General features: G+C 36.6%; 2 protein-coding genes across 4 annotated transcripts; both read right to left on the reverse strand.

The window, feature by feature from the left end:
* Nucleotides 1–2,751: 2,751 nt before the first annotated feature.
* Nucleotides 2,752–8,959, reverse strand: LOC113743410 (plant cysteine oxidase 4). 3 transcript variants are annotated; one of them, XM_027271404.2, is made up of 6 exons: nt 8,820–8,959; nt 7,974–8,326; nt 4,355–4,500; nt 4,033–4,180; nt 3,189–3,392; nt 2,752–3,093 (listed from the first exon to the last, which is right to left on the reverse strand). In XM_027271404.2, the coding sequence occupies exons 2-6, from the start codon at nt 8,071–8,073 to the stop codon at nt 2,975–2,977; spliced, it is 717 nt and encodes a 238-aa protein (XP_027127205.1). In that variant the 5' UTR covers nt 8,074–8,326; nt 8,820–8,959; the 3' UTR covers nt 2,752–2,974. The 3 variants fall into 3 exon arrangements, with proteins under 3 accessions (XP_027127205.1, XP_027127206.1, XP_071904998.1); XM_027271405.2 differs by having other exon boundaries at nt 7,974–8,329; XM_072048897.1 differs by lacking the exons at nt 7,974–8,326; nt 8,820–8,959 and having other exon boundaries at nt 4,033–4,251; nt 4,355–4,492.
* A 3,226-nt stretch (nt 8,960–12,185) lies between these two features.
* Nucleotides 12,186–13,791, reverse strand: LOC113688181 (phospholipase A1-IIdelta). Its single transcript, XM_027205893.2, has one exon. The coding sequence runs from the start codon at nt 13,579–13,581 to the stop codon at nt 12,337–12,339; it is 1,245 nt and encodes a 414-aa protein (XP_027061694.1). The 5' UTR covers nt 13,582–13,791; the 3' UTR covers nt 12,186–12,336.
* Nucleotides 13,792–14,161: the final 370 nt, after the last annotated feature.

The raw sequence follows: 14,161 nt of genomic DNA on the forward strand, positions 1-14,161 counted from the left end.
CCAATTTAATTAGTGATCTAATACGAAATTTTGACCAGGCAACACACGAGTTTGGCGGCCAAATATCTTATCCTTCTAGCTCTTGTCTTGAACGACAAAGCACGTTCAAAGCAATCAGGACCAGGAAATTAATCATATGTATGCAAAGAGAATTATAAATGAGTCATGGAAGCATTACAAAATCAGCCCGACAAGGACTCTATTTCAAACCCAAAACAATGTCAAAAAATAACAGCAATATCATCCAAATCAATCAACCCATAGCAATTACATAAATCGATCGATGCCTATACATACCCGTATAGGCCGTCCAGTTTTAAGTCCGAAAAACTTTCTTCAACATTAATGAAGATGGTTAGGTTCTTGAAGGCTTCGTTGAACGGTTGTGGTAGCTTTTCAAATTGCGTAGCTCCAAGCACAGGCGGCTATGGAGGGCTGCTTGTGCTCTGCATGTTTGTGGTAACTTCTCTTGTAGCGGTCATCGTGATTATATTTGGATGTGGCGATCATCAAGATAAAAAATCAGCCAAGAAGAAACAAACTAGAACCTCTAGCACCAGTACAAGCAGATCTTGTGGTTATGGCGCAGGTGCTCGTGCTGGTCAAGCTAAAGAATCAGCGAAGAAGGTGCAATGTAGAACTAATAGCACTAGCAGCTCTGATGATTATTATTTCCTTTATTATGGTGCTGGCGCTGCTTTAAGTACTAGTAGTGCATGTGATGGGCATGGAGGTGGTGGCAGCCATGACGGCCATGGAGGCAATTGTGGTGGTCATGGTGGTGGTTGTGGTGGTGACGGGTGCGATGGTGGCGGCTGTGGTGGGGGTGGCTGTGGAGGTAATTAGCCAAAGATGTGCCCAGAAGAACCGGGGAATTGCTTTATTTATTTATTTATTTATTTTGGAATTTTCATCATTGAACTGTACTTAATATACAGGTTTTAGACGAATCACTATTTTGAATACTTGAAACATATATCTGATAATTCATACTATCTTAGGGACTGTGTTCGTTAGTTTTATTCTTCCAATTGTAATACACCCTATTAGTTGTGTAAGTTATGAACTCAAATTGAAAAAAAAAATTAAAAAAAAAAAGAAATCTAATAGTTTCTGAGTTTTATTTTTTTCTTTGATTTACTTTGCAATTAAGATAAAATTAAAAATTTTTTTACCTTCATATCTCTCTTCACACCCTTCCTAGTTTCTTATTAATGTGTGTGTGTGTGTGTGTGTATATATATATTCATTCTAATATTTGCATTCATGCCAGCACATATATATCAAACATGACACAGATACATAATTCTAATAATAAAATTTACAATAATTACGATATTGGACAGAGGTCTTCTAAACCTTTGGTATAGGTTCAAGCAAATCCAATTGGATGCAAGTTCATTTCATGTCTTTGACTCCGCATGAATTTGTGTCAATTATTTGGATTTGGCTCCAGTGTTCCGCCTTAAAGTTAGGATGCATAAACAAAATCCTTGGCTGGGATTTATTTGTACTCATGAAAAAAAAAAAGTATACAAAGAAAAAACTAACAATTTAACTTATTTTTTGTCTATAAAAATACCCATCCGTCCAGTTAATTTCCTTCAATTCTGAAGAGAAAGTAACGAGTGCATGAGTCCTGTTGTTTCAATTTTCATGCCATGTTCAAGAAGAAGAGTTTGATTGATGCAACTGAAGATTAAAAGAGGCCTGTGAGCAATTTCCTTGTCCATCGAAAGCCCAGATTCCTTGCATTGCACTGCAGTAATATACAGGAAAGAATGGCAAGATTCCTGATCTCGCCTTTGGATGGTGCCAATCCATATAGGTTAGGTGCAAAAAACAGTGGTTATGGAGGCTTGGTTTTGGTTGGCATGATAATAGCATCCCTTGCAATTTTATCCATGATTATATTTGCATGTGGCAGTAGCCAAGGTTATGAAGGTTCATCAAAGAAGGGCAAACGTGATAGATTTTTGGTTTATTATAATAATTATGGTAGCGATGGTGGACATGGCCGTGGTGGTGGCCATGATGAAAGCTGCGGCGACGGTGGCGGCGGAGGAAGCAGCAGTTACCATGGTGGTGGCTGTGGTGGAGGATAAGAGCGGTTTCACTACATCTCTTGATGATTCAAACCCGCAATTTATTAATTACAGGTGAAGCATCTTACCAACTAAACCGTGCTTCGTTGTCAATTGATGTGTTAAACAACATTTAGAATGTAAAATTCAGTTTCTGACTGATGGGAATTCTGAAGTGGTATTAGTACATATGCGGTTTATCTGGAGGCCTTCTTGTAATGTATTACAAATACTAATTAGAAGCTGATAGATACTAATTTCTGAAGATGTTGGTGCACTTGTACGATTTTTCTTCAGAAGATCCATAATGATCAGTTGTGATTTATGAACTCAAGAACACAACTAGGCAATGATTACTGCACGTTTTGTTATCTAATGTTTGGGCATGCATAAATATGCACGTAATGATGAGGTGATCTCTCTTGTGCCAGCAGAAAATTTGTTCCAGCAAAACCCTAATTGGCTAATATCCTAATCTCGTAGTACAACAATTAATGTCTTGCTGGATTGCGTCAATCACTTCATAAACTGCATTGCTTTGTCCAGTGATATGGAGCTGAATACATAGAAATAAGAAATAACCAGCCAACATATGCAAGATTAACTCGCTAGGGAAATCATCTGGTATCAAAAGCAGAAGTTGCAGGTATGACCAAATTCTAAGATCTCAACCAAAAAGTTTGTCGACTAATATAAGGTGAGTGTTCTATAAAAGGGATATCTAGTTGATTAATATGTACAACTCCAAATGCCAAAGTTCTATGGCACAGAAAATGAATTGTTGATTATTTTGACAGTTTTAACACATTAGCAAATTTCACCTAAAAAAAGCGCTCAAATGAAGCTCACAATTCATTCACAAAACTAATAACCCCACCAAAATTTGAAGGTTAAGTTTTGATAACGCGGCCCTTGTACTGTCCTCTCCGAATCACAAAATTATCAGGAGGTTGAAACTCTTCTAACCAAGTCATGTGAGTGATTGTCTCTCCATCCACCTCAAGGCTACCTTCATTATTGACAGAAAGGGAGAGTCAGGTGAGTTGTTCAAGTTAATATACTTATACAAGAGAATTGCAGAAACTTGTCAGAAGCTCGAATTACCAGGCAGATCTCCTCTTGGGGACCTTCGGAAATATGTGCAATGCCGTCCATCCTCAGAGGAGTAGGGCGGAGAAAGGATGTCAAAAATGGCACAGGGAGTTATAGCTTTGAAACAATGTATGTTACCTCCACTAGTTGGATAGAGAACTGTTGTTTCAGTCGGAGCAGTCATCTCACAGTCCCTTGCGAGTTTTGCCGGTCTTGCTAAATCCCAGGAAAAATATCAAACTACGTAAAAGAACTATAACATCCTTTCCATTGAGTAATCAATAACGCTATCGAGGTATTGGGGGAAAAAAATTCAAGAAACAAGAAAACATCCCTAAGAAATCAAGGCTGAAAAAAGCTAACAAGTACCAACACAGCAAGGTCAGACAAAAAAACAAATCTATATACGTCTTGCCAGTAAAAATATTTGAATAAAAAGGACCCACAGTCCCATGGACTCATCCTATAACATTTGTTTGATTTACTGTTCTCCTATAAAAATGTCCATCCTTTTAGAAAAAGCTATTCAAATTTAAGATCACAATGTACTATGATATAGAAAATCAGAAAAATGATGAAATATAGTGAGATGGAAATAAACAAACTAAAAACCCAAAAGAGAAAGAAGAGCGGCAGAAAGGAAAGCTTCGTGAGGTTAAAAATGGTAAAGTTCTATAGCTGTAGAAACATACAAACAAATAAGCAATTTGATTTCCAATATTAGTACACAAGAATTACGCTGCTACTTTCAGAAAAGCACCAAGCTCTTAGAAGCAGACATGTTAATCATTGGGATCAAGCATAAAATATGTACAGATATTTCATGTCAAAAGGTCGAGCTAGTATAATGGCACACCTTCAGACGGATCAGATGGCCCAGGGATGTCAATCCAATCAAAGGATTTCACATGCAAGGAACCATAGAGAAGCTTGCTTAACACGGTCATGCCCGGATGATTATGAAGGGGAATGATAGAATAAGCAGGCATACAGAAAATTCCCATCTGCAAAAGTACACACGACATGACGGAATCCAAACCAGGATTTACCAACTTTTGCCTTTAAAAAGTTAAACCTACAGCATATATTGAACTGTGTGCTCAAGCCTGTAGTTTAATAACAAAAGTTAAAGCACAAAACAAAGTTAAACTTTGATTAATCGTCGGTTGAGCACTTACAGAGAAGCTATCAGATTCATGTAAGTGCAGGTATTTAATTGGTGGCATTGACTCAGGAACCCCATTATGTCCACGCACCGAACCTTTCCACCCACGTACTAACTGAGCCTCCTGCTCAAGACCCACATCTGATGGTTTAATTTTGTCTGCCAAAAACAAGAGAGAGTTATGAGGCGTTCAAATCCACAAGAACTGCATAAAAGAAACAGTTTCATGCCAAAAATTCTGGCCCTATAGCCTTATGCAACTGGAAACTACTTAATTTACTAGTAGTACTGGAATCAACTTGATGCAGAGAAGGTAACTTTAATAATTGGCAGTTTTTTGGTACTATTCATCTAATTATGCCAAGAACTTAAATTTTTGCTTTGACAAAGTCATTCAGCCACTTTCTTGCACAGGAACTTTTCCTAAAATGTTAGACAACTGATGGAATGCAGACACCATCATACGCAACTACCTAATCTTGAAAATGAGATGACATCATCTTGTTGGATAGTAGATATGATCTGATATAGCAAGGAAACATAAAAAGGATTTGTTGTTCAAAAAGTGCCATTTAAGTTTCATACTTAATTGGCAATACAGCAATCTCTCTCTCTCTCTCGCTCTCTCTCATATGTGGATTAAGTCTTAAAAGTACTCTACCATAGGCAAAGAACAAAGAGAAAAATCTAGTTTCATAGAAAAAAAGAGTGCAATTCAGATTCAAATAAGGACCTAATGAAAAATAAAAATAAAAGAAACCACATGAGGGTATCCCAACAACCCTGATTCATATTACACTCATATATAAATATTGTAAACGACCTCCAGGTGAAATGTTGAAGGAAGTTGCAATGTGTAACTAATGGCAGATGTTGACAATGAACATCTAATACTTACATGTCTGAAAATGGTACTTATGGGCCGACAGGAGAGGTTCCTCCATAGCATGCTCACAAGCAGTCCAAACTTCCTATTGGGTGCTACTTATATAACAACTTTAGATGCACATTATGCACATTCCAGATCTCAGTGGTTGAGGCAGTAACCAAAGCAATCCGTTAAAACACGTGCAGACCGGCAAACCAAAGAAAAGAAAAAGAAAAAAAATTCCCAGATCGTTATGTAAAGATCTCAGCCAATTTTGTCTCACTAGTTCTCTTCTCATCCAAGCTCCACCCTGCCCTAAAAAAGCCAACTGAGTAAAAACCCCTTCAAATAAAAATGCCAAAAAAGGAAGAATTTCTTCCTCTAGAGGATCTCTTCCCCTCTCCTCCCAAAAGATATATGAAAAAGAGACCTCTCCCTCTGTCCCATCTCTCTTGCTGAACATAGAAGGAGAATCTTTTATACAAGAATCCAAATTTCTTCTCTTTAAGTGTCTTAGGCAGCCACTCTAAGCCACAATTCATGTGATGCAGCACCAAGTGGAGTGAAGAGATGATAAGATCTCTTTTGAAATGCTTGTGTGTGAAAACTTAAATTATAGGATTTCCACCTATGTTTTTCTAGAAACTGCCACTCAAAATTTCACAAAGAAAGCACATCACAACATCATAAATTTAAAACAATTTCGTTGAATTCCTTCATAACCTAAGGCTATGACAACAGAGAGAGAGAGAACATGCCAGCCTTAGAGGCCAAGGATTCTTAACAACTAGCTTAATCAAAGAGCTAAGGAAGCTTCACATAGCAAAAAGGTGTAAGAATCCAAACTGGGTTGAGTGCTTTAGAAAAGGCAACCATAAACTTGAGTTCGACACTTAAAGGCAGGACTCTTATCAAAAATCTAATTCGGAAATTGCTAGGGCTAAAAAATGAACCAATATACTTGATACTTGAATCGGCTTTAGCTTTGATAACAGCTCGTTTGAGTTTGGTTCACCAGCTAATCAAGCCACATTTGAACAGCGTTTTATGTTCAATAACATTCAAACTCAATAAAAGCTAGTTCAAACTCGTTTTGGCAAATAAACAAGCCAAGCTTGAACAAATTTTCAAGCTCGTTAAAATAATCAACCAAGCTTGAACACTAGGGTGTTCGCCTTGATTAGGTTCTTTTATACCCCTAGAAATTGCACCTAGCTGGCACAAAGACCTGATATCCCTGCTGCATAACTGCTGAAATTACAAAAATACCGTCAGCATTCAAATTCTACATCCATACTTAAAAAGACAGTGGAAACCTTCCCTTGGACTAAATGTTTCTCTTTGATGACATACTCTATAATCTTAGGTTGCAAAAAGGAATGTGCTTTCTCTAGATTCATGATAGATGCAGCACCATCATGATCTCCCCATGATTTTACTCATTGCTGCATCAAGTTTCTGACAATTTTGTAGACCTAATTCAAACACTATATACTAGTACCTGAATGCACTTCCAATGGGATATTATATACTCCATCCTCATAATAGATCTTAACAGGTCCTACATTGAATTAGTTCTTCCAGATAAGTTTGCATTTCCTCACAAAACTTAGAGGTGAAAATGAACAACTACAACTTCTCAGATACCAGGTCCTTTAATCTTATGCATTGGACATATTTAATCCACGTAACTTCAACTTTATATCAAAAGGTGATATACTGCATATTCTGTATTTTTTGAAGAACTTAGCAGCCTTCTATAAGTAACAAAACACTAAACAAAGACTGCACCGTTTAATAAAGAGGGAAATAGAAATAAGGGCGGTGGATTAACTTTTACCAAGTAATGAGAAAGTAAAAAAGATACAGCCAAAGGAAGGGAACTAGCGGATAAAACACAAAGCTTATTGAGTTTTGTCCTTATTGGTTAACATTCAAGGTCATAATATCACATGGTTTATCTAGGGATAGATCGTAAAAAGTTCCCTTTAAGTGAGAAGCATGACCAAACAACAAATGCACCGTGAGTATAAAAATATTCATATGCTCTATCATAGTTAACTTTAGCCAGGTCAGTTGGATGATAAAGTGAAGTGCATCTGCTGTTACTCCACCAATTAATTGACAACTAAATGCAAGAGTGACAACTTCTACGCCAGACTAAGCAACATGGTCTGAAAGACCGATTATATAAGCATGTAAACCATGCCATTGTATAACAAATCATCTAAGGAAATGAGGAACGAGCACTTTATTTCATTCTTTCCTTAAATGACTAGGCAATCGAGAATGATGCGAATAGGGTATAAACTCCATGTGAGGCACAATAAATTACACTGACTCTCTTAAAGAGAAATGAGCATAACAGCCTGATCCTTAAACAAAAAGGTACACGAGTCTAGCATCATGCCGGACTGCTAACTATGATCATATAGGCCACATTTTTTAATGATTGAGTTGAAGTTGTTAGGTAATCCGTAATCCTACCCACAACCATAACAAACAAACAAGAGATTACTAAAAAAAGTTATAGATCATTGCAGGAATCGATTATTGAAAACACGTGTCCTATATAAAAGCACTCATGAGAACAAGACCAAAAAATAAAAGAATGTGCATATTAGATTCAAAAAGAGTCTTAACCGAATACAGCACAACTGATTATTGGTATCTTAAGCACACAATTCTGTTCACATTGGACAATGATGCATCAATAAAGAAACATCAAATTCAAGCAACGATGCAGATCATTCAGTCTACTTACCTAACAGAGCGCGGACTTTCTCAAGAGCCTCCTCAGATATAGGTCCATTTGGCGTGAGCGAAGCTTTACAAGCGTTATAAAGCTTCTGTACAGCTGGCATGATTTTACGACCGCACACGGATCCAAACCCCCCAAAAAACAGCCAAAACTAACTGTCGTAACGGAAAATCTATCACAAATTCAAACAGCTCGATATAAAAGCAGCAATTCCAGTTTGAAGGGTCCTCTTATCTCGCTGAAGACCCTTCAAATCATTCATCCAATCAGAAAACCCCACGCAATCGCAATCAAACCCACAATCACGTGTCCACATGCAACTCAATTCATTCTCTTCTTCTGCATTTTCATACTCCCTACTAAGACCACAAAAATCCAGAAAAGACAAAATCAACATCAAATATTACTTAACTCAAAACCTATTCAAACAAAAATAATTGAACAAGAAAACAGAGTGAATTCTTCCACAACTCATGTCAGGTGAAAATCACAGCTGACAACAACAACGACCCAAATTCACTATTAAAGTCCTAGGACATGCATAAAGATTAAAATTTGAAACTCATTCACCACATATGAAGCTATCCTCTGATCAATAAGAGAAAATTCAATTCAGCTAGTAAAAAAGAAGCACATACTAGGAAATAAAAAAACCAAGAAAAAAACCCAAAAAACAAGGTTCACAATTCGTCACCAGATAAGAAGAAAAATGAAAAAGAACTTCGTGCATACAAACATAAGCAAGTAACTCCACAAAATAATATCTGCCCGCAATTAATTCAAATGGTATTGAAGATAATTGCGAGAATTTCCAGGTGAAATGGAAATAAAGATTGATAAAAATCTTACCTTTGAGAAGTAATCAGAGCAGAGAATGAAGGGTGTTGGAGTAAGGGGCGTCCAGGAGAGATGCACCAGGCAGTACGAGGTAATTGTAACTGAAACGAGAGAAGATCGAAACGTAAAAATAAAATACGTTTGTCTTTATTTTGGCCTTTTTATACATGTATATATTTTTTGGGCGGGGCGGGTGGGGGTGGCGGAGGCGTCCGTGTTAGCGTATTAGAAGTAGCAAGATTGCTTTAACTTGCTGTCTCGCTCCCTCAGATATATGCCCTTTAGAGGTTTGACCCTATTATTTTTGACCCCCTCAAAAGAAATAATACACTTACTGTTAATCTTTTGCTTCTAAACTTTAAAGGATTTTTTTTTTTTGGTGTTTAGGGTTGTTTTGTGGGGTGGGGGGTGATTGGTGCGGTTGACAAATTTTTCTTTTTTATATTTTTTTCATTTTGATACGATATTTTTATTTTAATATTTGTTATGTAGTAGTATTTTTGAATATATATTTTGTATTTCTCTGCAAATAAGACAATATGGAATAACGGCTATAAATTATATATGCAGTCGAATTATTGTAATAAATTCTATTTTTATACCATACATGTGTTATAGTATTATAAAATATTAAAGAAAAACATATGTCGTTTCTTTAGAATTAGATATTTTAGATTCAAATCCCATTTTTCCCGCCCTATTTCTTAAAACTACTAGAAATTAGAGGGAAAAAAACCTATCCATTAAATACATACAGTTGTTCATGTAAATAGTTTCTTACCGCAAGTATTCTTGAACAACCATAAATTGACAAAATGTTTTAATCACTTGTACCACAAGTAAATTTTTTTTTTCGATATGGGAACAACAATTTTTGACTGAATAGTAAAGATGATGAGTTTCATCAACATGTTGTGCCTCAACTAGCAAGTATTTTGATCATTATGTCCAAAATACTCAAATTTGAATTTCACTATCAATTAAAGCGTAATTATAAGCAATATAAAAAAAATTACGCATCAACGTTAATAGCATAGCATCGGAATAGGGTGAACCTCTATATCTTCCCCCCCCCCCCCCTTCTGCAGCTGCCCTACCTCGTAAAGAAGACTCAATAGGATGATGATGCAAATTTCCAAGGCATGTAAAGTTAGATATTATCTGCTTGAGTTACCAATAATTCTGCTGTTCTTATCTATTTCATGCCTGATTAAATGTCTTAATGCGCATCAACTTCTCCCTGATTCTGTCAAACAATCCTCTGGATAAGGAAGACGTGATCTACTTTTCCTTTTACTTCCCCGACAGCAAAATTGTTACGCTAGAAAGCATATTCTATAACTAGACATTTTTTCATCTGCTTAGCAACACTTTCTTTATAATTTCGCTGGGATAATCTAAGAGACGATAAAAATGAACATTTGGATGTTTACAATTGATTGTGGAACTCTCCCTTTTTTTTTTTTAACAAAGAAATGACAGAAAATCGAGCAAAAATCTATTTGAATTCGAGAAGTTTCGAACACTCGAATTCGAAACTTTTCATTTGTACTATAAAATGAATTTTGTTGATAGCTACTATTGCTTAACACAATCTTGTCACTGTCACAGCTTGATAACCCAATCTGAACGGAATAGGCTATTCACTGACTTCCTCAGGATCGTTAACAAGTGCATTTGACCTCGAACCTTTTTGCCAGATTGGGATTTGTTTTGGGCATTTTTAAACAAACCAAAGTACAGGAAACAAGAGTTCAATCTTTTCATTCCATCATCTAACTGTTGTACTTGGATCTTGATCTTAATGCCTAACTGATTCTACTTATAGCCCAGCATTTTCACCCTTTGGGCCGTGCATTGCCTTTCCGCATCCCAAAACAATTTGCCCTTGATACTATTCACCTTTCATTTTTTTTTTTTTTATTTCGGGTGGGGTGTGATTGTGAAGCATTGTTTGGATTGTAAAAAGAAAAATTACTACGTTTTCTGTTAATACATTTTTTAATCACATTATTATCTCACATATATTAAATTGTTACAGTAATTTTTCTGCAAAAAATCTAAAAAAATGCAATCCAAACAAAGAAAGAGGAAGAAAAAATGCATGGAATTTGTGGGATGGTAGGTAATATTTGAGCTTCTTGTGCAACAGTAAGAATCTCCTAATATTCGAGCTTCTTTTTGGTATTATAAGATTGGTAGGTAAGTTGTGGGATGGTAGAAAGAGGAAGGAAAAGTGCATGGAAAAAAGTTACCTTCACTTTGTAACAAATTATAATTTTCAGGTACCTTGTAGCTTTATTTCTTTTAACATCCATTTTGGCTTACTTTATGTTATGGAACCTGAGGATTTTGCAAGAAAGCTGTCATCATAGCTATAATAATAATAATATTACACTGACATAATCTCCATGAATAATTGTTAATTACCCCTTTATTTCAAATATTTCGAGATTTAATAAACCTTAATTAAAAAATGAGCTTACCTTTTTCTCTTTTTTTGTTACCTCATTTTTTCTGTGACTTTTTTTTTTAACTTTTTAAAGAGAGACCGTAACCGTGGTAAATGTCCATGAGAAATATGGGCTGGATCAGCCTAAGGACAGAGAGCAACTACTAGGCATAGGAAAATATTTGATCCATAAGTTAATGGGTCAGTGTCAGTCGCCATAAAAGTCTAGATAAGAATGTCCATGCCAACCCAAACCCCCAAACACAAAATAATAATAATAAATAAATAACCACCAAACCCCCAAATTAAAGTTGAAGCCTGAAGGAATTTAGGCTTCTGTTCAGTTCCTTCTGCTGAATGCTGGGCTCTTAGAGAAAGCTTACAGCTTGCAAAAAACCTCGATATCCAGTCTCTCGAAGTGGAGATGGACTCTTCCATTATCATCTCCTTGTGTAAGTCAAGTAATCTTATTTCTCATGAACTTTCGCCTATTATTCTTGATTGCAGGAACTGTTGACTACATTCCAGAAAGTATGTTTTCATCATAATTATCGAGAAGCAAACAAATGTGCAGACATCCTTGCCAACTGGGGAAGAAGCAACACTCAAGACTTCACTTTTTTTGAATTATGTTCTAATTTTGCACTTCCCTTACTTTTGCAAGACTTAAAGGGGCAAGACTTAAAAGGGCGTTACCACCCCACGGATGACTGTAATGCATCTTTATTTACCAAAAAAAAAAAAAAAAGTTGAAGCCCGAAGGTGACATTCCAATAAGGTGGGCCAGTATCAGCAATTCGGCAATTTCATAGCCTTTATGGCCTTATCCTTTTGCAAGCCTTTTTCTCAATCAAATCCAGATTCCAGATTGTGATTTGGTAGGCAAAGTGAAAACTACATAAATGATTTTTAAAAAAAAAAAAAAATTGGAAGATGAAAGCAATCCCACTTTATTCATGCAATCTAACTAAAGATTCTGATAAAAAGAAGATACAAGATGGAAATCATGACTAGCACTGTTACAACCCATAACATAGGATAATTAATAAACAATGTCAAAAGACATCAAAATCACCATTAATCCTCAGGAACTGGTAGGTCCTCATCTGCAAGTGGTGCCAAAATCCAATCTCCATTCTCATCTATTACCATCCCTTTGTTCTTCTCAACCCACCATGTCTCAGGAACCAAATAGTCTTCTTTCAAGAATGCGCTAGACTTGTTCACCAGAGCTAAACTTCTCTTCACCTTCAGCTCAAACTCTCCTTTACTCCCATTCCAACCATTTACAACATGCAATATTGCCTGCAAATTGTGCCAATCACTTGGGTTTTTGGAGTCCTTCAAGTGTGGTGATTTCCTTGTATCAATCTCCAAAAGAGTCCCTGTATTAACATAGCCAAGCAAGCCACTGGGGTACAGTGGAATCAAATCAATCTTGTTTTTAACATGCAAAATTTTCAGATTTGGGAATTCAAGAACCCTGTCATTGAAAGCCTTATTCCCAACTTGCGGACTCCCAAAAACAATGGCTGATACCGGAATATCAGTCACCCCATTTTCCACGAGATCAAAAGCTGATAAAATTGATAAAGCTGCACCAAGACTGTGCCCAGTGAATGTTATGCTGAGCTTTTCATCTTTGTACTGCTCAATCAATGTTTTCATTTTTGACAGAAGCTGTTTTCTTGCACTTGTTTTTGTAAAAGAAGATTTGGGATCTTCAGAAACATAAATAGTTAGCCAACCATACATAACTTTAGTCGCTTTCTCCTCCTCATCTTCATCGCTGTCGTCTTCATTTGCTTCAACCTTCTTGTCCCAAGATTTTGGCTTAAAAAGCTGATCAGCTGATTCAGGCCGAGCACTGAAAACGTCTATCCATTCATAATCTCTGGACGTGCCCCGCCAGGCAACGTAGATTTCACGGCGGCCTAAAGATTTGCTAACTTCATCGGTGGTAGTAGCAATGTAACCAATCCAATTGGACTCACGATCCCATGCTTCACGAGAGCGGGAGTGGAGGAGGATGGCTTCTGGAACGCCGATTTGAGCTGTGGCGTAGAGGAAGCAGTAGACTTGATAATCTGATGCATTTTCCAGCATGACTTTTTGGAAGAATGATTTCTTTCCGTAGCGGCTGCTGCCTGCAAACTTGGAGTTTGCATCATTGACGAAGGAATCATACGTTGCTTGGCAGAAGTCGCCGCACCGGAGGATCAGTTTCCGGAGGCTCAGATCTAAGGGGTCTAACAGCCCTTCCCAGTTGTTGCTCCCAAGCAGTTCAGGCCATGTTGGTTCTGTTCCTGCTGTTGTTGCCATGGGGCAATTAATATAAGAAGAAGAATTGAAGAAAGTTTCAACTTTCAATATGGGAAAGGCTCAAGTTTGAGAATGGTTATGTGAGATCTGATTTGAGGTTGGAATTGGATAGGCAACTGTTTTTAGGCTCTTAGGATATGTAAAGCCATGGATATGTGAATTGTGATGTTGAAAATTCGGTTAAATATTTTAAGGCAATTAGGATATGTAAAACCATGGGGCCTCCATATTTTTTTTTAAAGACAATGGGATTGGTTGGTTCAACCGATTGAATTGCTAACCGGTCTTGCCTCTGGTTCAGTTCAGTAAAAAATCTAAAGAATCAATTGAACTAATCAAATCGATAAAAATTGGGAAATTCAATTGGTTTTCATTAAGTTTTTTATTTTCTAAAATAAATATTTTAGTTTCATTCAAAAGTTTTAATATTACAATAAAAAAATTACATAAATCTTTGAATCGGAATTAAATCGATTGAACCGCCTATTCACTTTCTGATCCAAGTTTAAAAACATTATTGTTTGAATCAGCAGACACCGCATTAACCATGGGGCCTGTTAATTGTGACGTAGCACATTTT

Source organism: Coffea arabica, chromosome 5e (assembly GCF_036785885.1).
Source record: "Coffea arabica cultivar ET-39 chromosome 5e, Coffea Arabica ET-39 HiFi, whole genome shotgun sequence".
NCBI lineage: Eukaryota > Viridiplantae > Streptophyta > Magnoliopsida > Gentianales > Rubiaceae > Coffea > Coffea arabica.